We start from the raw sequence: 26397 nt of genomic DNA on the forward strand, positions 1-26397 counted from the left end.
TGGTGATAACTGTGTGATATTGGCTTGTTGATTTCTCAGCTCTAAGGAAATATTTGCTCCTGGCAATAGGGACAGATAATACTGTTTTTCTCTTTAATGCTTTAGGGATAACATGGTTGTCCAAAATGCTAAACTTTATTCTGCAGAGTTATTACCCAAAACAGATTTTAAAGTTTATACGTATTCCCTGAGCAACATTTATTCATTCAACAGTAAACATTTATTTGAGTGTACACATACACTGTTCTAGGTTGTGTGGGAGTTTCAAGGATCAATGAGGTTATATTTTTGTCACTTAAGACATTACAATTATTATATAGACACTATAAGTTCTTATCTTGAGGCAATTGATGGTTAAGAATTACTACAATGAGTGGTAAATATTTTTACACTAATATCTCCATTATGTGGCATCATGACAAATTCCGAATAGATGGATTTCTCTAATTAACTTAATTCCATTATTCTTAGAGGCTTTAACATAAGTTCCAGTGATAGTGTCATAAACAACAGGACTACCAAATATAGTTTTCAAGATTTCTTTATGGTTCTTTTTATCCTTAGGACACTTCCCACTAGGGTGTATAGTCAAAATTGTCAGTATTTTAAATTCAATTTGATACACAATTAGATTAATTTGTTTTTTTATTTCTAGGGATGGCCTTATTTTTTTCTTTTGATTTAACTTAGTTTTTTAATGATCTAAAACTTGTACATGGTTCTATAATCAAAATTATAATACAAGGTACATTTAGAAAAATCATTCCTGTCTAGTCTCTACACCTATTTAAAGAACTTATTTTTAAAATTAATTTTTATTTTATTTTATGTTTAGTGTGTTTCCTTTTGTAAATAAAAGCAAATATATACACATACATATAAAATAAAAGATAAATATATGAATATATATATTCAAAAATCCCATTCCATTCTTACACAAATATAGCATATTAGACACAATCTTTTGGACCTTGCTTTTTTCACCTAACAATAGATCCTGAACATCACTCCATTTCTTTTTACAGCGGCACAGTACCACATTATGTGGTTACCTAATATTTTATTCATTAGGTTGCCTATTGATAGACATATGGCTTGTCTTATCAGACTTTAAATAATATTTCCCAAGCAGGAAAGGAAATAGGCTGATCAGCTGATCAGAATGTCTATCCAGTAGGTGCTTATATTTCTCATTGCAGACATTATACTTAATATAAATCCGTTTTTGTGTGAGTTGGAATATCATCTTTTCAGTTTTGGCAGAACCCTGAGGAAAACACTGGAGCCCCAGACTTTTGCACCCAGTGCAGCTAGTTACCAAAACACAACGCCCTACAGAGGACTTACTCTGGATAGTTTGGGAAGATCCTGTGTTAAGCGTTAAGAATCCAGAACAAAGAGTGTCTGGGGGTTCATGATTATCACTTAGGACTTCTCTTTTCTGAAAATCAGAAAAATGTTAGATTATGAATTTTTAAAATAGTGTTTATTAACCTGTTTAGGTGACTTGTTCTGGAGCCGTTGGACCAAAAGTTTTGTTCAAATTGAAAATAGAGTTTATCAAATTTGTGATGAGGTCATTTGTTATTTGGTTTTGTTTAAAAGGCTAGCATTGGTCTTTTTTTTTTTTCTTTTTTTGAGGGAAAGAGGGGGGGCAGAGGGAGAGGGAGAGGGAGAATCTTATGCAAGCTCCTTGCCCAGCGTGGAGCCTGATGGGGGGCTTGATCCCATGACCCTGAGATCATGACCGGAGCCAAAATCAAAGTCGGATGACTTAGCCAACTGAGCTACCCAGGTGCCCCTAGAGTCTTTTTAAAAAACTTCCCTGGGTAGTGTCTGAGAACTTGGTGGAGGTGACTGTGTGGGTAGTGGCATGTATGTTGATTTCATGGACTCACACAGTATTTGCCACAGTGTTGTGTTGAGAACAAATATATACCTGGGAACAGAGTTCTTTATGGCAAGGTTTCTCAAGGCCTTTAATAACTAATGTATATGTGGCTTCTCAAGACAGATATAAAATGCTGCTTTTCACCAACTCTTTTCTTTATGGAGCCTGTTTTTTTCATGGATCCCATTTTAGAAAACTTGGATGTCATAGTTAAGCTTTTTGTAGTTCTGAATGATTTAGAGAGTGAGATGGAGGGAGAGACAATCAAGTGAATAGAGTAGTTATCATTCCTGTGTTACAGGGGATGAAACAAAGCCTCACGTGTTAGCGATGTTCCTGTCAGAGATTGAGGGCAGTTCTTTTTTTTTTTTTTAAAGATTTTATTTATTTATTTGACAGAGAGAGACACAGAGAGAGGGAACACAAGCAGGGGGAGTGGGAGAGGGAGAAGCAGGTTCCCTGCGGAGCAGGGAGCCTGACAGGGGGCTCCCTCCCGGGACCCAGGGATCATGACCTGAGCCAAAGGCAGATGCTTAACCAACTTAACCAAGCTGTCATCTCACGTCACCCAGGTGCCCCAAGGGTAGTATCTGGAAAGAGTTTAGTAATTTCTTAAAAATATCAGTTGCTGTGTCTCATGCGAAGTTTTTCTAGCCTCACTAGGACTTTTTATTTTAAGCATGAACAATTTTCCAGGCCATGTATAATTTCAGTAGGAATGGGATTGGGATTGCCACTGGGCTTCCTTTTTCTACGTGGAATTTTAGATGAATGCATACACATCAGATGGTGGTTCCTATGCTTCAGACGCCTTGTAATCAAAACCCTGAGAGAGGAGGATTTATCCTGGTTTCAATTTGGCAGAAAGAAGAAATTATTTTTATCATTTAAACAGTTTCTTTTTCTCACTCTGAGTATTTCCAATTCCTTATTTTTTTTCCCCTCTGACTAAAGTAAAACTAATTATCCTTCATGTGACACTAGAAGAGAGGGGTCACAGTCATTTTCTGATACATAAACATTCTCTACCTCATATCACTGTTGACCTTTTTCTATTCAGGGAGAAAGGCATTAATTGCCTGCTTTCTCACCAAGTTCCTTAGCGTTTGATGTTCAGAGTTGTTATAAAAGCAAATTTGAAATTTCATGGAATTATATTCTTTGATTGCAGTGATGGGCTTCTAATGTGGCTTCTACCTGGCCTGGTCCTACAAATTGTTCTATCCTGGAACTTCCTTTTACTTTTTACAGAATATACATTTTGAGTCTCTTCTAAGAGAAGAGATCGCAAACAAATATACAGTGATTTTCAAACATTCCAAAATTGGGTACACTTAGATTTAGATGAATTGAATAAATAAATGAAAAAATAAATGCATGACAGTTTTGAACTTGGTATATTTACAGCATGGCAATGAAGGGGTAACTAGCTGTACCTCAGTATTCACACCATGGTCATGAAATTTACCTGGTGTTTAACTCTCTGATGCTGAGACTAAGACTAACTCATCTTCCTGAAGACTTTCAGTCTGGAGGAATATGATTCTTCCTGTCTGGCTTTCTGATGGTTGTCACAACTTCATTATTTCTGGCATATCCCATTGCTTACTTCATAGTTAAGCTTTTTGTAGTTCTGAATGATTTAGAGAGTGAGAGTTGTAAAGCTCCAACACTAGAAAGATTGATTTTTGTCTGTCTTACCAAGTTCAGAAAATTGTTTTAGAGTATAATTTAAAGATTTTCACAAACACATAACAACTTTTCTACTAGATGGCATCATTAGAAATTATATTTTTCCTGTAGTGAGAATGAGAATTGTATTCTGTTTGAGGTCTAAATCGCTTCTGGTGGCAGGCATTTTTGTGTATTATTACTGTATCTTTGAGAAACAGCCAGAGCACCAGGACAAGCAATATTTTGGACAAATGATCTAGGGATATTCCATGTGGGCCAGTAGCTTCACTTGGCATTACCAGATGGAGACTTGACATCACCAGATGAAACCCTTTGCCAGGTAGAGGCTGGTGGAAGCCCTCTGAAGCCCATGCTGGAGTGGCTGGTCACTCTTTCAGCCTGTCCCTTTCTCTCTTGGTTTTGTTGAGCTAAGGAATGGCGAACACGGCCTGCTGATGGTGCTGTCATCTCACGCTGTCCTCCAAAGTTTTGAATCACAGAATTACTCATAACTAAAAGGCTTTCCTCAAACTGGGGGAAGGAAGATGAAAGAAGTTGAGAAGGGACCAGAGAAGGTGGTAACAGAGATTTTAATAGCCTTCCCCTTTTTGTATGGGATCCATGTGGTTATTGAATGTGTGTGTACAAAGGCAACATACTAGCAATAATATGATGGTAATAGTAGGAGTTCTCACTTATGGGACACTTACTCTGTGCCTGATACACATAGCAACTGCCTTAATTTGTTACTGTAGTTAACTTCCTTAAATGTTCTGTAAGTGCACTGTTACTCTTACTGCAGCTTAGAGAGTTTAGTGCAGGAACTTAGCCACGTTTATACAGTTAGCGCGCTGCAGAGGCAGAGTTCTGAACAAAGCATTTTCTACTCCATTTTCTCTGCTTTGACCCAGGAGGCATGGCAAGCACCTGTACATGAACTAGTGAGTGTTGTTATGGAGAACATAGACTTCCCGTGTTCATAGGGCACATGGGAATGCCTAAGATTTCCTCTTTTGCTTCATTTTACATTTTGTTCAAAGGTTCAAAATTAGCAAATTTAAGTAGAGTATCAGTTCCTTATTAAGGTACCCTAAAACATGATTGAACAAAAGTTCATACATAATACCTGAGTTGCTTTAGTAATGTAATGTTAAATATATATTTTCCACTTTTTGTGATTGCATCATTGTTGAATTTTTAAACAATATAATTTGTTTTTAACGTGATGAATCAATATAGTGATTTTAGGATTGGCTCATTTCCTGGGGTGCAGAATATCAGAATCTTTTGAGTAAATGGGTATTTAGTTTAAAACAACATTTTTAGTATTATAATTGGTTGTTTTCTGATTATGATGTCTACTTTAGAAATATCAGCAATGTTAAAGGAAGAGGAAGTTTTATATTTATCAACTATAAGGATTAACCATTCAATAGTATTTTTTATTACCTCTTCTTATACATCACTTTTGGTTTATATTATTGTTATTCATATGCATGTTTTATTTTCCCCCACTGAACTGGAAGCTCTTTAAGGTTTTTTGTTTGTTTGTTTTCCATTTCATGGGCCCTCAATAAATATTTGTGTCACAAATGACTGAATATTTACTTGTTACTGTTAAACTTGTGTCTCTCAATATGTTGGGTGACAGGCAGAAACTGATAATTATTGTATCAAAAATAATTTGGGATTGTTATGTAAGGATGGAACCTATAGATGTAGGTTTATCTCTCATCCTTTGGGCATATAAATGAATCCATAAAATTCAGTTGGAGGTGAAGCTTATTTCTGCATGTGTATTTAGAGAGACAAAATATTGATTCTCCTCCTTGGAAAAAAAAAGAAAAGTTAATGACTAAAATTTCTTTGTGATCTCTATGACAGTTTTATCACATAGGTCTCCAAAAAACTAATTATTTTCTAAGAACAAATCTGTGTGCTAACAGACTGTGAAAACCTATCTGTTGCTTTTTTTTTCCTTTCATTTTTTTAAACCAAAAGCCAAAAGAAGCCAGCCTTTAAATATTTGGATGTTTTTCTCTGAGATACGGCTGTACTAGGCAAACACACTGGCATTAACATTTCTAAAGCAGGCTCAAAATAAATGAGATTTAAAAAAAAAAGTCAAACTTGATCCCTATGTGAATTGTCATTTTAATTAAAGCTTCTGTGTGTCATCAGTGACAGGAGATTGCCCCAGAAAGATAAAGTAGGACTGTGTCTGCCTTTGGCTTTCATGAAGGCAAGAGGAGTATATAAGAAACCAAATAGACAGATAAATTTGCCATTACATTAAAAAAATAATTTGCTAAGCATGAGGTGAACCACATTATTAGTAGATTAACATCCTTTTCTTTAGATTATACATTTTCTAGTCTAATTTATGGGTAGATTTCTTGGTTTGGGAGTTTAGGCTAGTGTGTGCTAGACTTGGCTAACACAGACTGTTTTATGGAGATAAAGGAATCTAGAAACGGAAATCACTTTTTTTTAGTGGCTTTTGATTTGAAATTTTATTTATTCAGGTTAGTACAAGGTTGTGAGATCAAATAAGAACATACTTGAAAGAACTTTGTAAAATGTAAAATATTACTTATTATCTTAATTATGATTATCTGGACAACAAAGTAAAATGTCTGTTTATTCAACCCTTCCTTCTGACCCACATTGCTCTACTAGGAAATTGGGAATTTTCTTTGGTGTATCTGTTTAAAAGCTAAGAACGGGGACTTGAGGTTTTCTGCTCAAGGAGTCTTAGCCCAAATTTTTACAAAATCAAATAGATATAGGATCATCAGGCAGCACACAAAGAGCAGTGTCATCATTCCTCTCAGCATCTGGACCAAGTTGAAAATGTGTTCTATCATAGAATGGGTAAAATCTGAATCTTGTTAATGGAGAACTGAAGAATACTTTTAGCAAGAAGACAAACCTAGCATCTGAACCCTAGAGATAAAATGCAACTGGAGAAACACTGAAGACTATTGGGTGCACTTAGCACATAAAACTACTGGGAGCAGCGTTAGCAGCTTCATTAAACCTAGTCATCTGTAGTGACTTTGGTGGCTGCCAGTTCTCCCCACAAAGGCTTGCATTCCCTGCTGCAGGGAGAGCCACATTTTCTGAAGAATTGCCCCCATTCACTGGAGGGAACCCAGTCAGAAGGGCCTGGATAACTTGGAGATCTCTCCATATGAGAGCACTGTGAGGATAGAGATTCAGAGGTAGCAGGTGTTCTTAAATGAGACGTATTTTACTGATAATCTTTTCTTGTAGGAGCCATGACAATGTAAGCCCTTTGAGGACAGCGTCTGTGTTTCTGTATTTCCCTCCTGCACACCCACGTTTCTCACACAACATACTTGTGGTTGAATGAGTGCGTACCATCATGCCCACACTGGCAGAACCTAGAACTCTAACCAGCCTCATCTTGCTTACCTTTGTGCAACCCTAGAAATCACCCGTCTTTCCTGTTTAACACTTTCCTTCTTAACTTTGCTGATTCCCCTTTTACTTGGTGTATTGCTACTTCTTTCTTTCTCTGAGTCCCAGTCCCCACCCCCTCATGCTGGCTATTTCCTATGATTCTGTTCCAGCCCTCTTCTTTAGATTCTGTCTACATATTAGAATCACCTAGGAGCCCCCTGCTGCTCCAACTCCCCCAATAACACTTGTGCGTGCGTGTGTGTGTGTGTGTGTGTGTGTGTGTGTGTGTGTGTGTGTGGCGGGGGGCGGGGGGGCGGGCGTGTATACTTTTGTAAAATGCTTGCAAGTTACAGACTTAATGTCCCTTTACACCGCAGTGTATATGTCTAAAACCAGAGACATTCTTTTATATAACAATGATCAGAATCAGAAAATTAACATTAATAATACTACTATCTAACCTATAGACTTCATTCAAAATTTGTCAATTGTCCCACTAATGTCCTTCACAGCAAAAGGAAAAAACAAAAACAAAAACAATTTTGGGGTCTAGGAATTCAGTCAGGATCACAAGTTGTGTTTTGCTTTCCTTTTTTGTAGCCTTTTTCAATTTGGAGAAGTTCTTCAGTATTTCTTTGTTTTTCATGACCTTGACATTTTTGAAGTGTACAGGCCAGTTATTTTGGGTTTGTCTGATGTTTCCTAATGATTAGATTTATATATTTTTGGCAGGAATATCACAGAAATTATGTGCTCTTTTTAATGTCTCCTCTCGGGCACATGATATCTACTTGTGACATTATTTGTGGTCAGTTAGTTAATGGGGTGTCTGTCATATCTCTGTGCTGTACAATTCTTTTCCTCTTATATTAATAACTGTCTTGTGGAGAGATACTTTGAGACTATAAGAATAAATGCATATTATGGATAATGAGGGTCAGGGTTCTCATTATTGGAAAAGGGAATTACAAATATGGAAAGGTACAAGTCTAGAGAGAACCCATGTGGTGTTGGATTGAATTAAGGGTAACAGTATGAACTCTTGGTTTTTATATCTATATAAATATGTCCATCCATCCATCCACATCCTCCTAGCTCTGTCCTCTAAGAGGATAAAGAGGCAATAATAACTCAGTAACAATGGGCACAACTAGTATTAAATCTTATTTTCCAAATACCATTCTTCAATAAAAATGGACCAAAAAAAGAACAAGATAAGCCTGGAACAGCTTGTTTTACCAGAAAGTAAGGAAGTGAGCAAAGAATGATGGAGGCATGTCAAAAGGCCACAGAGCCAGCTTGAAGGGCTAACTCCCACTGAACATAAAAATAAATGATAGTAAACAGAATAACATAAGAATTTGAGTCCACACGTAAGCAAACAAATAAATGAGAAGGGAAAGTTATTCTTTACAATGGAATTCCAACAAGTAAATGTAGAAGGAATGATTGGATGCAAATCACCATTTGTCAATTACTATAGTAACTCATTTGAGGTAAGAATCATCAATGGATTCTTCCCACTTTTAATAATGTTAGATATGCTCTTCCTGACTCCTCCCCACCTATTCAGCCCACACTGTTCAGCGCACAATTATGTCAAATCTGTTCTTAAGCTGGCCTTCCCTCTGCCTATCCTGCCATGTGTCCCAGTATCTAAGACCAGAAATACCCTGTTTTCCCACTATTGATTAATACCTTATCCCATTCTTTAGGCTTTCCAAGGAAACACTTAGCTCGTATTATATCAATCCATGTCAAGATGAGAGCTAGAGAAATTCCCTGGAAACATCTTCCCCTGACAACATGCAGGTGCGTTTCAAACACACCACTGGTAAAAATCCAGAAATGTAAGAGAGGGCTATCTGTCTGGAAAGCAGCTAAAAGGGAATCTGTTGCGGGCAAATAAAACTTTTTGGGCCTACTCTTATATCATAGCATAGATTTCCTTGGTCTTGGAGAAAGGTGTTGAGAATTGACTTAAGCTGATGGTCATGTATAGCCTTTAGGGTTTTTTAAAATTTTGTTTTGTTTTTCTTTTTGTTTTTTTCTCCCCTTGGTTCATTAATTCAGAAGAGATTTGAGGTTATTACCTAGTACTGCAAACTTTGCTACCATATATAATGAAAGTAAGTCTCAGACTAAATACTGCTACACACAGAAACATTTATTAAGTAAACACTTACTAGCAAGCAAGCAAAAAACAGTGTATAGGGCTTGTTTTATGACTTGTTAGAAAGTCCTAGTTCCACTACTTTGCATAAAGCTCACTTCACGCAGCTAGGCGAGATTCAGAAGCTGAATCCTGTTACCCTTATCACAAATATTGGGCAACCTCAAATCTTTTTAAGCCAATAAGTGGATATGGGGCCATTTAGAGATCAAGCCTCAGGTCCATCCACCTGGGCAGAACCTCCCTGGGTCCTTATATTCTGTTCACACTAGAGTAGAGAGTGTCTCTAAAATATTTTTGCTACTCCACTATTCTTAACTATCTTTAATTTTATTTATGAGAGTCCATTTCTAGATTCTAAAAATTAATAAGCCATTAGTTTCACCAAATAAAATATATTGCTAACATTCATTATACTGATGATCAAAGTCTTAGTTGTTAATATAGATAATAGAAGTACTTATACTGTAATAAAAACATGGATAATAGAAGTTCTTACAGTAGTTGCTTCTGGAGTGTTGCCTTTCCATTTAGATATGAGCTGAATGTAGAATCTTGCTTAGGGCAACCTACTACTGCAGAGTAAAAACTTGAACTAACTAGCATGCACACAATATCACAGTGCCCATGCTGAAGTTTTAAAAATAAATTACCCAAGTTATAAAAAACTGGGGGAGAAGGAAATGGTCTAAGCACCAGGATGTACCTAGGAATCCTAGCCCCAAGAGGTTCTTGATGAAAACAAAGTCCTTGGTCAAATTGATCACATGCATTGGGAAAAACTTACATTCTGAGGCACCATCTTGGAATTTAAAAATGCACAATAACTATTCAGAGGTTGATATGCTGCAATAAAAGAACCTGCTTAGCTTTGACCCTGCATTTCCCAAACTTAGTTGGAAAGACTTAGTTGACAAACTTAGTTGACAAGAGTCCTTTTGTTCACTGCTCCCCTGAAATTAGTTTTCCTTGGGACATACTTTAGAAGACACTGCTCTAGAGATTATAGAAGAAACTTTCTTAACCAACATCCACTCAACTGACATTCCCTTCCTAAAACTTGAGATTAACAGTTTCCTCTCTAACATGCTCTCCCATCACTGGAGTTGTATGCTTACAAAGAGTCAATTGAGTTTTTTCCAAAACCTGTTTATTCCATTTGTACTTGTAATTACAATTACATAACTTAATTAAATATTACATAATCCTGTGACTTGTGAGTGTAAATACAGAGTTATTGTTTCTTTGAAAAATAAACTGAATACTTCAGAAAGACACAGTAAGGGGGAATTGCTGAAAGTGTTGTTAAATTACATGAAAGGAGGGCAACTATCAGATTTGGGGAAAATAATAAAAAAAGGATTTTTTAGATTGCTTTGCCAGTATCTATTGAGTTACTGATGCATTTTAAAGACATTGAAATGTATCATTATTCAAAAAGATTAAGGGGAGAACCCAAATTAGTGGAAACATACTCAAAGTCTTACACTTAAATATCTAAGGTACATATATACTGATTTTTATTATTTCCTGCTTTTAATGAATTTTTTTGACTAAGTGGCTAATTACAGGCCCTCTAGTTGTCAGATAAAAAGGCTGTGTTCTAGCAAGAGAGAACTGAAGAGGAAACTTCACAAAGAAAGTATATACATATATATATATATATAGGGGCGCCTGGGTGACTCAGTTGGTTAAGCGTCTGCCTTTGGCTCGGGTCATGATCCCAAGGTCCTAGGATGGAGCCTGGCATGGGGCCCCCCTCCCCCCCATTGAGCTTCCTGGGTGGGGAGACTACTTCTTCCTCCCCCTCTGCCCCTCCTCCTGCTTGTGCTCTTTCTCTCTCTGTCAAATAAATGAGTAAAAATATTTTTTTAAAAAAGTGTGTATATACTCTGTGGTATGTTTTTAAATATTTAACACAGATTTTGTCCATGTCTCTCAAGCCAGGCTCAGTTGTCTTTAGAACTTTGGCCACTCTTTACTTGCTGTCTTTGTTTTTTGTTTTTGTTTTTGTTTTGGCCGTATTTTAAATCCATGGGATTGCTTAGTACCCATAATGCTGTTTAAAAATGAGGGTTAAAATTTTAATTTCTCTCTGGGAATTATCCATACATATACACATATGCATCCTTTTGAGTTCTGTCTTCTGGCTTTTGGTTTTGTGCCTGGGAACAAATTTTATTTATTTGTTTTATTTATTCCAGTATGATTTTATAGTAAAAGTTCTTGAAAGAATGTGCAGTAAATGACATTTGATTTCTATCTGGATTCTCTTAGGCTTTGTCCCATGGCAGCCTATAATTTAAGGTTAAGGTTATGTTGCTATCTAAGAATTTTTACGATCTGTACTCATATGTGCTATGTAAACAAACCAATTATTCTATTGTGGAGCAGTTTTTTCTTTTGAAAAGCATAACACAACAATAATTTTTCAGGTTTAATTAGGACTGCATTTGTATAAAGATCTGTAGTTAAAAAACCAGTGAAGCAAAGATGAAATGGGGGAAAAAAAAAGAAAATGTTGCCTGATTCTTTCATTAAAGTACAAAAAGGGGGGGGATTCAGACACATTTGGTATTCACTCAATTTTTTATTGTACTTTTTTTTTTTTTTACAAACACCACACACAGAACCATAAGATAGTAATTTGTCAAACTACCTGTTAAGCTGGTATTTGAATATGAAAGGGATATTTCCACCCAGTGTAATATTGCTTTTTTGAAACATTAAAAGCCCTTATATTAGGGTGGTAATTGAATTAATGCTTCAAAAAAAACAAAAACCAAAACCAAAAAACAAAAAACCCCTGTGTGCTTCATTATGTTACATTTCGTGTACATTTTTTTAGGAGGTAACCATGTCAGGATGTAGAGGGGCCGAATAGAGGTGTGGAACCACAGCTTTTCACTCTGAAGAAGAGTAGTAGTTGTTTTAGATTCAACATGGAAAAGTTGTGCTAAACTCTAGTGATCTACCTGCCCATACTTTATGCTAAGCAAGGTGGATTATTTGCTATCAATGCCTATGGACATTTTCGGAACCTTTTTGATGTTATGTTGAAATCTTGTAGTTAGTGATATATTAAACCCTTAGTGGAATTGATACATAATGACTTCTCCGGATTTGTTTATTATTATACCTGTTGAATCTTTTCTTATTCCTCCATCTACCTCCATCTACTGTTTTCTTTATTTTGTAAGTCCCACGAAGGAGAGATGACTTCTATTTTTGTGCTTTTGTAATTGAACTCTTGAACCTCCTTCTTGGGGGGTTTTCATGTTTCTGATCATTTTGTCATGGTTACTTGATTTTTTTTCCCCCCTTCTTTGGGGTCAATTTATAGGATCACAATAGTACTTTCAGAAACTTGAGGAGCTTTTATTATGTTAGGAAGGTAGACATTTTAAGTGTTAAATCACCTCACTTATTCACTCATTCAGTAAGCATTTACGAGTCAAATAACTGCTAAAACCTAGAGATACTAAGATAAATGAGAGAATTTTCTGAAAATTTGCTCAATATTCTTTTTTCAGTTGCTACTTCCTAGAAAATGTATAGTAAGTACTCTATAAACTTATAATGGAAATGGAGAATGCAGGTTGTTTGCTAGAATGGGCAAACATATCTCTTGATCTACATAAAAAACATAGGAGTGACACTGAGATTGGAGTTAGGGAGAGGAATAGACTTTGTATCCTAAAGAGTGCTCCAAGACTAATATTTCTTTTAGGTGTATTTTTTTTTTTTTTTTTTTTTTGAATCTTACCTTGCAATAGAAGTCACAGAACATGCTGATGTTACCAGCCTAGAGGACTAGTTGAGGAATGTTGGGGAAAATATAGGCAAAACGGGATAGGATTTTTATTGAGTGAGCATTCACTTGTTTGAAAAACTGGCTTTTGGGCTTCATGTTTTGGACAATCAGCACAGTAGTCTTTTTCAGTTATTATTTCACAGGAAGTAGTATATGCAGCTTTTGCTCTCTTTGAGAATGCAACCATTGTAATACTTTCACATGGTGTTGAGAGCAATGAAGGTAGGGAAGGGAAGCCTCTTTTCAGCTTTGCTCCTAAGTCTATGACTGGGTCTTCCTTGGCCTGTTGGAGACAGAGGGGAAACGGAGAGAAACGTCCAGACTACTGCTTGCTGCCTGGAAGTGTGAGGCGGGGCGGGGGGGAGGGGTGGAATTTCACTTTCTGGCGAGGACCCGAGGAGGTTTATGAGCCTTCCTATGAATTGCTTTCTTTTCCCAGCTTCTGAAAGGATGTCCTCATTCAGGCCAAGAGGAATGAGGCAAATGTTGCACATCTTTCTATTCTGCAGTCTCCATGATGAGTGAAACTCATGGTGAAGCTGCTGGTTTTCTATTTGGAGAGAACACTGTAGGTGATCTACTCGGTAAACAGGATAAGGAGAGGGCAACAAGCAAATTATAAGGACTATTTAAAAACCCAGTCGGTAGGGAGTTGGGGGATTTGTGTCCCTTGCATAAGTTGTGCCTGGTTTGAAATCTTCTTAGTACACTCCCAGAGCTGCTCTGTGGCTGGCTGCAGTGTTAGGTGGAGATCTTTTAATCCCCATACAGATCAGCATCTCTCTAAAATAAATCACTTGACTTTTTTCTGCCTAACATTGCAGGGGATGGCTTAGAAGACTAACCATCAGATTTGAAATGTCTGCGGACTGCTTCTCTACTTGACAATTTTGAATTTTACTTAGCTGTGCTGGTCTTTTTAGTTTTCTCAGAGGAAATGGATTATATTTTGCTACTGAAGTGCAAATATAATCATTGTTATTTTCTTGTCTTGTGGAGTGTATTTTGACTGAAATAAGTAGATAATATACTGTTTTCAAAGTGCCAACCACCAATGAAAGTGTTTTTTTTAACATTAAGTAATTCATGCATTGTTCTTTCTAAGCAATTATAGTTTTTTTTTAGTCACTGAGTAATTTACTAAGCACATACATTTTCAGCACTCTGCAAGGAACTGGAGCATACAAAAGAAATCTGAGGCACAGTTCGTATCTTCATGTAGGTTATAGTATTTGTAGAGAAATGAAACCAAGCCAGAAAACAAAGAACAATTAAATGTTCAACTGTGTAGTGCTCTCTATAGGAACCACATGTAAGTAAAAAATGAATATAGATGAATGAATGAATTGAATAAAAGTGTTCATTCAAGGAAGAAATCATTGTGGACTGCAATGTGTCATGGAATAGATGGGATATGAGCAGAGCCACAAATGATGAACGGGATTTGGCAAGTAGAAGTGAAGGAAAGATGTTCCAGGTAAAGAGATCAGAGGTCAAAAGGTAGAGGTGAACATGGCATATGTTTGGGACAATGAGAGAAAAGACCCGGCTGACCAGAGAGCTACATTAGTGTGCAGGAGGAATAAAAAAATAAAATTGGGTGTCTCCCCTTCTTTCTTGATAAGTGACCCTGAATTTTATGTCTACTCCCAAGCAAAGAATGATGATTGGTCTAATCCACTCAGGACAACTCTATTGCCTACTTTCCCAGGCTCCTTTGCAGATAGGACAGTTCTGTGACCTCATTCTGGCCGAGCTGAAGAATGCTGATGGTATTTCTGGAAATGTTTTTGCTCTCTTGATAAAAGGTTGGAACTCTCTTTTTCCCTCCTCCTGCCCTTGAATGAAGATGCAGAGCCCAGAGTCATGCAGCAACTCTTGGTACCATGAGGAAAAGGCTGAGGTGTTGTCTCTGACACCGCTGAACTGCTATACCCTTATCAACAGCTCTACTTCTGGACTTCCTGTTATGTGAGAAAAACCAACCTCTGTTTATGTAAAACACTCTAAATCATGGGTTTTAAAGTTATTTGCAGTGTTTTAATATTACTTTAAGAAGGTTAATCTGTAATAGTGTGTAAGGTAAATTGGAAGAGGGTAAGAATTGAGGTTGTTATCATAGCACTATAGGCCTGAGGTAAAGAGGTTTGGGACAAGACTTATGGCGGGGGGTGGGTAGAGGAGAGGCAGACATCTCAGAGAAGAAGCAAAAAGATTCAGTACAGATTCAATGAAGGAGATAAGAAGCCACATAACTCTGAAGTTTTGAAACAGGAAGATAAGTGGGATGGCTATACAGCTTTAGGGATGGGCAAATGTTGATAAAGATAAATTCTCTTGTAAGGCATGTTGAGTTTTAGATAATGATGGAACATCCAAGTTGAAGTGTTCTATAAATATTTAGAAATATAGCATTTGAATTCAGGTGAGTCTGTAGGGTGCCTGTGACCTTGGACATGGACAGAGACCAAAGCATCAAATGATGCCTCCAATTATGAGTTGAGAGGAAGAAAAGAGTTTAGCTGGATAAACATGGAGATGGAGAGAGGAGATAACACAGGGTTAGAAGACTGAGCAGGGTGCAGTGTCATCATACCAGAGGGTACATAGTGGACACCAGTAAATGCATAGTGCAGGGATGAATGAAGTTGTCATCAGTATCCAGTGCCCTAGGGATATCAAGGAAGATGAAGTCTGAGGAGAGAGGTGAATCTAGTTAAAGTAGGACACCAGTGATTTCCAAGAGAGGGGTTTCTACAGACTTGAGAGCCATGTATCAGCTGCCCAGTTCTGTAAAGGGGATGAGGCAGTAAGTGGAGGGAAGGGAGTAGAAGCTGAAGGTGATAGAGAAAGATCATTCATGAAGGATTTGGGAATTGAGAAGAAGGGCTGATTCTTGTAGGGGTAGTAGACTTAGCAGAAGATGGTTTTAAAGGGATTGAAAACCAAGAGGGAAGAAGTTAGTGGGAAGATCCAAACACACAGTAAAGGTAAAGGCCATAGTTGATACTAGAGAGAGACTTTAATTTTAGGGAGATTCACACACTCCTCTGGAGTTGGAGGCAAGAACAACAAAGGAGCTGTGGAAACTAGTAAGTGCAAACAATTACACTTGGGTGTGTCTGTCTCCACAGGGTAGGTGAAGTCAGGTGTTAGGAGCTGGGCTGGTAGAGGGAAGAAGTGGAGGGGGGTCCTGGGAGGGGCTAACTCTGTAGTACCTATTATGAGGATGTGTGTTAAAGAGGCATCTACGCAAAGATCAACAGGCCTAGCCTAAGTGAGATGGCAACAGTCTGGCAGGGGCAAGGCTGTATCATTTTGGGTCTGTGTCTGCCTCAGGCAAGGTCATAGCAGAGAACCAGGAGCCCAGGAGGAGGCCCAGCATCAGGTGGAGGGAGTAGTGAAGGCAAGGGAATCTAGAACAGTGTTCCTGGGAAGGGAGGAGGGGGAGGAGTCTAGTGTGACCGGAAGAGGATCTCCAGAGGACAGAGAGCAGATCTGGGGGAAAGGGGCAGAGTGAGGGGTGGTAGCCTGAGAAGAGTAAATGCAGAGCTAAGGCTTAGAGCAGGATCTTGAGATGGTGCGGCCCAGGCATTGCCTGTTCGTACTCGGACATGTGTTAACACCTGTAACACCTGTGACTTGTTGCAAGTAGAGATTTAATTCTTGTTCTATTTTTTTTTTTTTTTTGAGAAAAGACTTAAGCAAAATTGTATGGCATTTGTTAAAAAATATGCTCATGTAATATTTACTTAAAAATACAATTTATGCTGAGTATAGGGTAGGCACAAATCTTATGAGCTTTATCTCACTTTAGTGAGACTTCCTAAATATGAAATAAAAAGCTATCTGTGGTCTAATTCTGGCAATATTTTACCCATCCACATATTCAACTGTATTCTTGCTGGGCTCAGCACTGGATTTCCAACAGTGTTTGTTGAAACCTGCCCTCCATTCACAGCAGCTTCTCCTAGTAATCTCTGTGAAGCACAATTTTTAAGTGTCCTTAAAAAAAGCATACTGCTTTAATGAAATGGCAGATGGCTTGTTGCATGATTTCCCAACTGGTGTTACTTCCACACTGTAATGGAACTATATAAAGAACTTTGCTCTCAACTCAGGAGGAATTCTGTGAAACTTGAGCTTTGTTAACTTATAAACAGATCACTTCTGTATGTTGGGATTGATTTTCATATATGTGTGTTCTAGCATTAGTTTTATTATATAGAAACTGCACATAAATCATAAGGGATCAAAGTGATAGATACAAATTGTGAGGACTATAGTAGGTCTTTACATGCTTATTTTCTTCTCATTTTTAAAAGTGGGGCATTATCATGGTAGAAAATTTTAAAAATAGAGAAAAGGCAAAAGGAAGTAAAAATTGTTCCAACTTCCTGGAGGCAACCACTATTAGCTTATTTTTCGGTAGTGGGAGGCACACTTTTTTTCCTCACCCCTGAAAGTGGGATTGTATGAAACATACTTCTGTTTCCTACTCCAGTAGGCCAATTAACTTCTAATTTTAGTTTCATTTTCTGAAAAGTCAGGTCAGCAAGAAAAGGTGTTAGAAGGAAGTAGCATGCAAGAGAAGAGTTAGCAGAAGGCATAATTTCTGGGGGAGATAGAGAAGCTGACTAATTTGTGACCTCCACTAATTTTCTACTCAGAAAAATGTGGTTGCAGTGAGTAAAGTCTTCATTGCCCCTAATCTTTAGAAGATAATGATTTAACCCTATTATGTTTTATACTATATCCTTTTCAGGATTAACACTAAGTATCAAAAAAATCTTAGTTTTATACCTTGATTATAACAATTTACTTACAGCTCAAAATAGGTGAATTAATTTTGGGTGATAAGTCTTTTTATGTTGTCAGGTTATTTTCCTTTTAACATTATGTAGTTTTTGTATTATGTTTTCCAGTGGAAATCAAATGTTCATTTGAGTGAATTAACTGACTTATTCAAGTCAGATTTGCCTTAATCTTCCAGTGGGTATTCAGTTTTATTTAATATTATAGTTTTATGAGGATTATAAATCATAGGAATGTAGATAATATGAAACATACTACACCACCTTCTTTTAGACAGGAAGTTAAACTGTTTATAATTTGGATATACTATCTTAATTTTTACTACATAGGATATTTTTACTGTTACTTTAACTGTGGAAATATTTGGTGTGTCAGTTCATCTTGCTTTATAGAATTTTCATTTTGAAATGGACAATTAAAAGGAATAATTATTTTGCATGAATTTATATTTAATATAAGCACTTGAGAAGTAACCAAAAGTAGGGGAGAAGGGATATGGGTATGCATTTTGGAGTAATGAATTTTAATTACCAGACATCTTTGGTCAACCAAAGACTCAAATGTTGCTCTTTAATAAATAGACATTTACATAGGAATCTATTTCCTTGGAATCAGATGAAACATAAAAACAATTGAAAGATGTTAATAATAGTACATAATCACCTATTTGAGTTTAGCTGTTATTATCTCTGTTAATAAAATACTCAGGAATGAGGTGGGATACAAGGGGGCACAAAAATCTTGGAAGTGAGCCCTACCAGGGCACAAATGTACCACTTAATTTCCCAGAGATCTTCACTGAGGTGTATATGTCTTACCATTTTTAATTTCAATTTAGTGATCAGTCAAAAACTTCTTGTGTTGAATTTGAATTACAGTGGTGACTGATGGAGTGTTAGTATACCATTTGTTTCTTTTGATGTTGTCATAGTTTAGGTTTGAGGTCAGCAAACTATGGCCTGCAGGCCTACTCCAGCCTGCCACCTGTTTTTGTAAATAAAGTTTTATTGGAACACAGCCACATCCATTTGTTTATGTATTATTTACACTGCAATGGCAGAGTTAAGTAGTTTCAACAGAAGCTATATGGACCACAAAGCTTAAAATATTGACTTTCTAGTTTTTTACTGAAAAAGTTTGTCAACTCCTAGTTTAAGTCCAACTTTTCCCTTCCAGTATTCTTCATACCTGATAGCGTACTCTTGTTTACATGTCGACATGGACCAGATTACCAAGATGCTAAGGGAAATTAGAAAAGAAGTAAAAAACCCTATTCTCTGCCTTGGAGAACTTTTCAGACAAGACACGTAAGAAATAACCAGAGAAAAACATGACACTTTATAATCAAGGACTAAATCATGTGATAGTAGCAGAAAAACCCTTCCTCCATTCTATATCCTAAATATATGTGAATTAAAGTCATTTCAATCTGGTCAGAGCCAGAGTTCTCAAAATTACAATGTGAGCATGATAATATATCAGAGTATTTTTTGACTTTATGGCTTAGAAATGGGAGCACTAACTTTGCCACACAGTTATATGGTTGAATGTAGTTTAGTCAGATTTCTAAAGGGGTCTGTGGCTTTTCTAGAAATTGCAGGGTCTGGAAGGATGATGTACTAGGCTTTCTTCAATATGGACTAGGAAAGAGGTAGTTACTTCAGAATAGTTCTATGATCAGTGTTTAGGGATGCCCTCACAAGGGGCAGAATATAGTTTTAGTAAGGATCTAGGGATCAAAACATAGCAGATTTGTATCTTCAAGGAATAAATGGAGCTGAGAGAAATAACCCGGCCCACAAATAAACATAAATTGGGGCACCAGAAACAATTATAATTGGTGTGAACTTACATGCATGCATGAGCAACACAAGATGATATATTTCTAATTTCTAATTTGTTTCATTTACTTTTAGTTTTGTACCTTGACTCTCTTGCATCATAACAAAGCAGCTTTAAACAGTGAAGTGTTTGTGTTCTATATTGAAATGGCTGTTATAGAGGTTAAAATCGGAGAGTAAGATACCCACTCACATTGCATAACTCTTCCATGTGAATGTTGGCAGGTTGAGAACCTTTTATAGTAGAACCATTTTGTCACACTGTACCATCTATAAAATGCCATAGAAATCAAAGGAAAGAAGAGATCAAGGTGATAGACTGACAAGCTAGGAAAAATGTGGTGGAAAATATTGGAATTGATATCAGTTTTGGAGAGAAGTATGAATTTGGTTTGACAGAGAAACAGGGTGGTAACTCTGGGATTTGAATGAGCATGGTTTGTGTGGAAGAAGAGCTTAGATGGAGTGAATGGTTTATGCCTAGAGTTAGTAGATTAGTTGATTAGCAAGAAGGGTGGGAAAATGTGGGGGTAGGTGTGTGGCAGATCATCAGGAGCTAAGGTGCCATTTTGCTCAGCCTGGTTTCTGTGATTCCACTGCAATATGGGGTGAGTGTTTAATGCTCAGAAGCAGCAAGAGAGTAGAACAAGTAGAGTAAGAGAGGTCAGGTGGTGCGAGCAGGTCTACCTGGTTTGGGAATCACTGGCATTGTTTTGTCTGTGATTGATGGCAAATCACATTCCTAGAGATGAGGAACATCCAATAGACTAAAATACAACAGCATAAATCCTCATTCTTAACAGGCAGCACCTGTAGCTCCTGGTCCTCTGCTCTAAACCTTTTATGGAAGAATATAGGGTATAAATAGTAAATACATAAAATTACTTCCTGATTTTATTTCACTGTACACCTAGTTGGGAATCTCTCTCCTTTTGAGAGAAGTCACAGGGACAAAGAAAACAAAGCAAAGATGGGACCCTTTCTCTCATTTTCTCAGATGGACTTCCCTGATGAGTATTGCCTTGTTTTTAAAAAAGATTTTATTTATTTATTTGAGAGAGAAAGAATGAGAGATAGAGAGCACGAGAGGGAAGAGGGAGAAGCAGACTCCCTGCCGAGCAGGGAGCCCGATGCAGGACCTGATCCCGGGACTCCAGGATCATGACCTGAGCCGAAGGCAATAGCTCAACCAACTGAGCCACCCAGGCGCCTTTTTAAATGAAGGTAGATGGCAGAGCAAGCTCTTCAGTGTAGTTTAACCATAAATTCTCCTAACAGGGAGGGGTGCTATCCAATACCCGAGGGCATGGCGGTGGAGTTGGCTAAGGCTACAGAAGCAGCAGGTGCTTACAGGTCCTGAAATGCCCCGCTCATTAGGACCGCTGTAAATCACAGCATCTTTCACGCCTTTTGAGTGAAACTTGGCACCTCCAGTTTACTACTATGTGGTGGTCACACCGTCCCTGACTGCAAAAATATTAATAGATGGCGCCTTCCCCTGAACAATGAAACTGGGCATGCCTGTGTCAGTAATGAGGGATTGGGAGCCTGAAAGATTCTACAGAGAGGAGAGTAAGAGGATGCCAAGGAAGCTGTCTTTTTGTAACTAAAGACCATTAAGCAGGAAGAGTTGATGGGCACATCTGTCACCCACGTGTCACTGTATCCTGGAAGAGCTTGTATGGAAGCCTGGATGAGCCTGGGCTTTGCTGGCTGGGCTGGTTAGGGAGGGTGAGGACTGAGGTTTGTGACTCGCAAGTTGGCCTCCTGTCGTGTTCAGTCTGATGTGGAAAAGGTTCTGGCTCACACTGGCCTGCTTGAGCCATGGGAATTACTTCCGCTTAATATTTGGGGCCTCTGTCTGCCAATGCCTCTTTGTTTTCCTTCTTTTTTCTTCATAGTTGTTATTGTATGTACACAATGGTAGATGAGATCTGAGACTTAGGGAAATAGACTTTACCAAAAAAAGAAAAAGTAACTCTTTTCAGTTCCAATAACATGACTAATATTAAAGACCTTTTATCCCTCCTGCATCCCTGGTGGTGGGTTGTGGGGAGCCAAGGGGGAAAGAAAAAAGAAAAGGAAAGGAAAGGAAAGGAAAGGAAAGGAAAGGAAAGGAAAGGAAAGGAAAGGAAAGGAAAGGTGTTCTCTATTTGAATGTATAAAATTAAGATCTAGTGAAGGTATCATTTTGGGAACCTTAAGAGTGATAAAAAGAAGAGAAGAAAACACCTAATAGAACTCTTTCAGTTTAAAGCTGGATTTTAAAAGATTGTTTTGTCTGATGTGTGCCATGAGGAGAAATATAAGTCTCATAGTATTCCTTCGACTTCAGTGGTGGTATTTAAGACTACCATATACCAAGTATTATTCACTTGCCCAGTTTGCTACAAAATGATCTGGAACTAAAAATTCCTCTCTCTAGCTTTTCCCCTAGAGAGTCTGTCTTATACCATTTTGCTCTCATTTGTCTCTTCTTCCCTAATTCTTCCTTTATTTTCTTTCATATGCTAACAACATCTGGAAACTCTCTCTTTAGAGGCTTCTATGATTCTAGATTATGCAATTTGTTACCCAGTCAACACCTTTGTGAGCTATTTTTGATTTTCTGAAATTGGCTTTCTTCAAATAGTTTTATTTGAAAGTTCTATGCAATATAATTAGTTGAAGGGAAAGTTTTAACATGATACAACCACAATGTAGAGAGTAGAGATTAAGCAGAATGAGTTCTATCTCTTTCAAGTTCAAATTGCTAGATTTTTCTGGCTTGAACACAAAATGAAATCAAATTGAAGGATCAGGGATGATAAGAAAGCTGTGAGGAGAACAAAGTGATTGGGAAAGGCACTGAGAAACGGGTAACAAGACGAAAAAACAGAGGGATCTTCACATCGATGGAAAAACATTCCATATATAATATGGAGACCTTAAACATACAGCCGATTTTTTAAAATAAAAAATTTTATTTTGCAACAATTTTTAAATTTTATTTTGTGTTTTTCACATTTTATTTTATTGTTTTCTATTATTAATTTAATTTAATTGTTTGAGGGAGAGAGCGAGAGCATGAGAGAGAGAGCAGGAGCAGAGGGGAGTGGCAGAGGGAGAGGGAGAAGAGACCCCCCACTGAGCAGGGAGCCCTGAGCAGGAAATGATCCCAGGACCCGGGAATCATGACTTGGGCTGAAGGCGGATGCTTAACTGACTGAGCCACCCAGGTGCCCAGTTTTTTTGCAATTTTAGATTAATAGAAAAGTTGCAAAGATAGTATAGATAGTTGCTGTATACCCTTTACCCAGCCTTCCCTGATGTTAACATCTTATAGTTCTGTATTTTTAATGGTTATGAAAACATGAATCTATGCTTTATGGATGTCACTATTTTCTTATATTATTAGAAAAAAATAGAAATACTGAATTTTCTACTCAAAACTTCATATTCTTGTTTATGTTTTAAGACAGCTTCGGAGTCTCCTAGTGTTCATGGGTGTGATCTGTGAGTTTTGGAGAGGGAGAATTGTCTTTTTCACTCCATGACAATTCTGCTCCAGACTTTCCACAAGAGTGAAGTGGTAAGGTTTGTTTTGGGGTCCTCATCCCTCTTTTTTTGTACCTTTTCCATTTGTTAATGATAGCTTCTCCTCAGTTCCATAGTTAAACTGAGGGTCTCAACATCTCTTCTTTCTTCACTGTCAAAACCTGTCCTTAAGCAAGACTCCCAACTGCATTCATATCAAGACAAATTAAAAACAAACAAACAAACAACAACAATAAAATGTGGTAATAGCTAAAAAAGACAGTCCTTCAGCGTTATTTACATTTTAGCAGGGATGCAAAATTTTATGCCCAAGCTTCCCAAATTTTAGTATGTTACCATGACATAGTGTCCTGGGAAGTTGCTTCTACTAGAACTTTTTTTGGGGAAAATCTCATTTCTATATTAAAATGCACATGAAATTATGGTAGAGTATAATAGAATATAACATTCATGCAGTTTTTAAAGTAAAATTTGTCTTAAAGTGGGACTTTGGTGGTTTCTGAGAGTGTGCAAACCCCAGAGGTAATTCACTCTGCCTTGAATTATGTCTATTAGGTTGAAAAGAAAAATTGAAAAGCTACTGCTTTACACTAACTGATCTAAACTTTGGAAGTGAAATTTTAGCACCAACCAGTATAGGTTCCCCAGGCTCTTATAAGTTATCTTTCCTTTCGATGAACATTTAAAAAAGATGTATATACACCCAGATTCTGATTAACCCTCTCTTATTGGATATCATTGAATGTGTATATTTCTGCATTTGATAAACATTTTTAAATAAACAAATGAATGAAAAGTTGGAGTATTATTTTGCAATATGGGGCCTTTCTTGTGTCTCCTGAAATCCCACCCTGGAAGCGTTCACTTATTCCAGGAAAGCCAGGCACTGCTAATCAATCCCTCACATTCTGGGCCTTGGCCTGGCAGGGGACAAGGGACTGACAAGTGCACAAATGACCTAAGGTGTTGGGGGCCTCTCAGTAAGATGTGGTACCTCACTCTTCATTCCTAGCTTGGGGGAAGATGGGTACCTAGAGATTACAGTTGTAGTGTCTATTTATTATTTAGAAATAATTAAATACTATATTCCATTATGATATAAATGTGATAGTGGAAGAACAGCCAGCAAGAGAAGGCAGCAAAGGGTGGGGAAGAAGAAGGAGTTTCGAGTTGGAGAGATCAAGGCTCAGAACTTGGCTGCACCATTTTACCCTTGGTGTGATACTTATCCTCATGAGACAATTTCCTAGTATGGAAAATGAAGAGTATGTTATCCATTGTGAGAACTAAACAGAGTGTATTTAGCTCATGAGCTGGTCTTGGCCTTTTTGCTATCAGAGTTATTCCTTGTCTCCCACCGTGGCAGAGGGTTCAATCCCAGCAGGCTGACTTCCCAACTCTGATTCCAGTCGGGGGAGGCACTGGTGGGAGATCAGAGTGCTGCAGTTGTGTTTGCTTCGTGGCCTCAGCTTCTACAAGACAGGCCCACTGTGTTTCCAGCTTCTTCTATGACTTAGGCCCTTGGTACTAGGAACACCACTTACTGCTTTTGTCCCTCCAGCCAGGAGTGTTGCGGATCTCTCTCTGGGTCGCCTCATCGTTCACTCTCGACTTCTCAGCTCTTCCAGCACTTGTGTGTCCAATTCTCTGTATTTAATTCTCTCTCTCTCTCTTTTTTTTTGAAGATTATTTATTTGAGAGAGAGAATGTGAGTGCGTGGACACGCACATGAGCAGGAGGAGTGGCAGGCAGAGGGAGAGGGACAAGCAGGCTCCCCACTGAGCAGGGAGCCCAAATCCAAATCCAGGCTCGATCCCAGGACACTGAGATCATGACCTGAGCCGAAGGCAGACGCTTAACCAACTGAGCCACCCAGATGCCCCTAATTCCCTCTTTTTTAACACTTGGAATGGTTTCTGTTTTCTTCATAGTTGGACCCTTATTGATATAGCCAATTGCAGTAATCTGTGAACTTAGGGGAGCTTCGGCTGGTTGTGATAGGAATAGAAGAGAAGGGGAGGTGTGCCAAAGGAGGAAGGACAAAGCAGTGACCGATTGGGTAAAAGAGGATCAGGAGAAATTAGGCAGTTCAGGTAATGGTGACTGCCACTGATGGAGATAGGCCATTGGAGAGGGAGCTCCTTGTGGGTAGAAGCTGTGGGTTTGGTGTAGAGCACGTCAGAGAAGAAACTTCATGATGTCACTGTCTCTGCACTCTGCCTTTCATACTTAAGTGTGCTGCAGCTGCAGGAGGATTCATGAACTTGTCTTTCTCTCTTGGGAAAGGGTGAGAAGTTCAGAGGGAGGAGAAGAGAGTAGTGTGTGGCCCAGAAGGGAATGCCCTGGGCGCCTTGCTGAGCCTGGATTATATCTCTGCAACATCATGACTCCAGCCCTACCACCGTAACCTTTTCAGGGAGTAGAACAGGAGGTTGGCTGTTCAGAACCCATCCTTTGCTAGTAGGGCAGCAGCTCTTCCCCAAAGGGACCTGAGATGAGCAGGCTGTTCCTCTTGCCAGTGCAGCATTTGCAAGAGGAGTGCCGTGGGAGGAGATAAAAATTGACTTCCAAATGGCCTGCAGAAATCAGGAGATGTTTTTGGGACCAGCTTTTAGGTCCAAACTTGATAATCTAAACAGCAGATACTTTGAGTTGTGATTTCCCCATGGGTTAAGATAGTTCATAGTGGGGACAGTCAACATTGCTGCAGCAGGCTGGAATCCACTTCCTCAGTGTGCTAGGGCATTATGGAAAATGATCTCTGAGGGAGAGAATTGAGTTCGCATCTTCAGGAACAATGTCTAGATATATTAAGAAATGACCTCAGATAAAAAAACAAACAGAAAATCATTCCAGCAAATCAGAAAGAGCACATTATGTAGCATTCATGATGTGTTTTATATGTGCATTGGGAAAGAGAAGAGTCTAATAAATGAAGACAAACAGGAAGCCTTTCCCAAACTCTCTTCCCAGATACTTTTCAGTCACGTTGCGCAGGTCGAAGGTTCTGGGAAGAAACAGCTAGTACTCTGACCTGCCTACTGCAAATATAATGTTTCCTGTTTTGTAGGAACTTGGGGCTGAAAAATGCACAAACCAATTGATTTAAACTCTTAAACTCATAATATGCACAAACCTCAAGGACTACTGGTTGAAATGTGTGTGTGTGTGTGTGTGTGTGAGAGAGAGAGAGAGAGAGAGAGAGAGAGAGATACAGAGGGACAGA

The 26397-nt window shown here is 38.1% G+C and overlaps 1 protein-coding gene across 5 annotated transcripts in view; it reads left to right on the forward strand.

The window, feature by feature from the left end:
* The window catches only part of PLCL1 (phospholipase C like 1 (inactive)), a 339289-nt gene that overhangs the window by 189643 nt on the left and 123249 nt on the right, over nucleotides 1-26397 (forward strand). The window contains exon 1 of one of the 5 annotated variants that reach the window (XM_027590768.2): nucleotides 23151-23205. The exons of the other annotated variants lie outside the window; for them this stretch is intronic. Coding sequence (XP_027446569.1) covers nucleotides 23167-23205 — 39 coding nt within the window. The 5' untranslated portion in view covers nucleotides 23151-23166. Of the gene's footprint in view, nucleotides 1-23150; nucleotides 23206-26397 lie in introns of those variants that run through there. 5 annotated transcript variants of the gene reach the window in all.

The sequence above is a fragment of the Zalophus californianus genome, chromosome 3 (genome assembly GCF_009762305.2).
Source record: "Zalophus californianus isolate mZalCal1 chromosome 3, mZalCal1.pri.v2, whole genome shotgun sequence".
NCBI lineage: Eukaryota > Metazoa > Chordata > Mammalia > Carnivora > Otariidae > Zalophus > Zalophus californianus.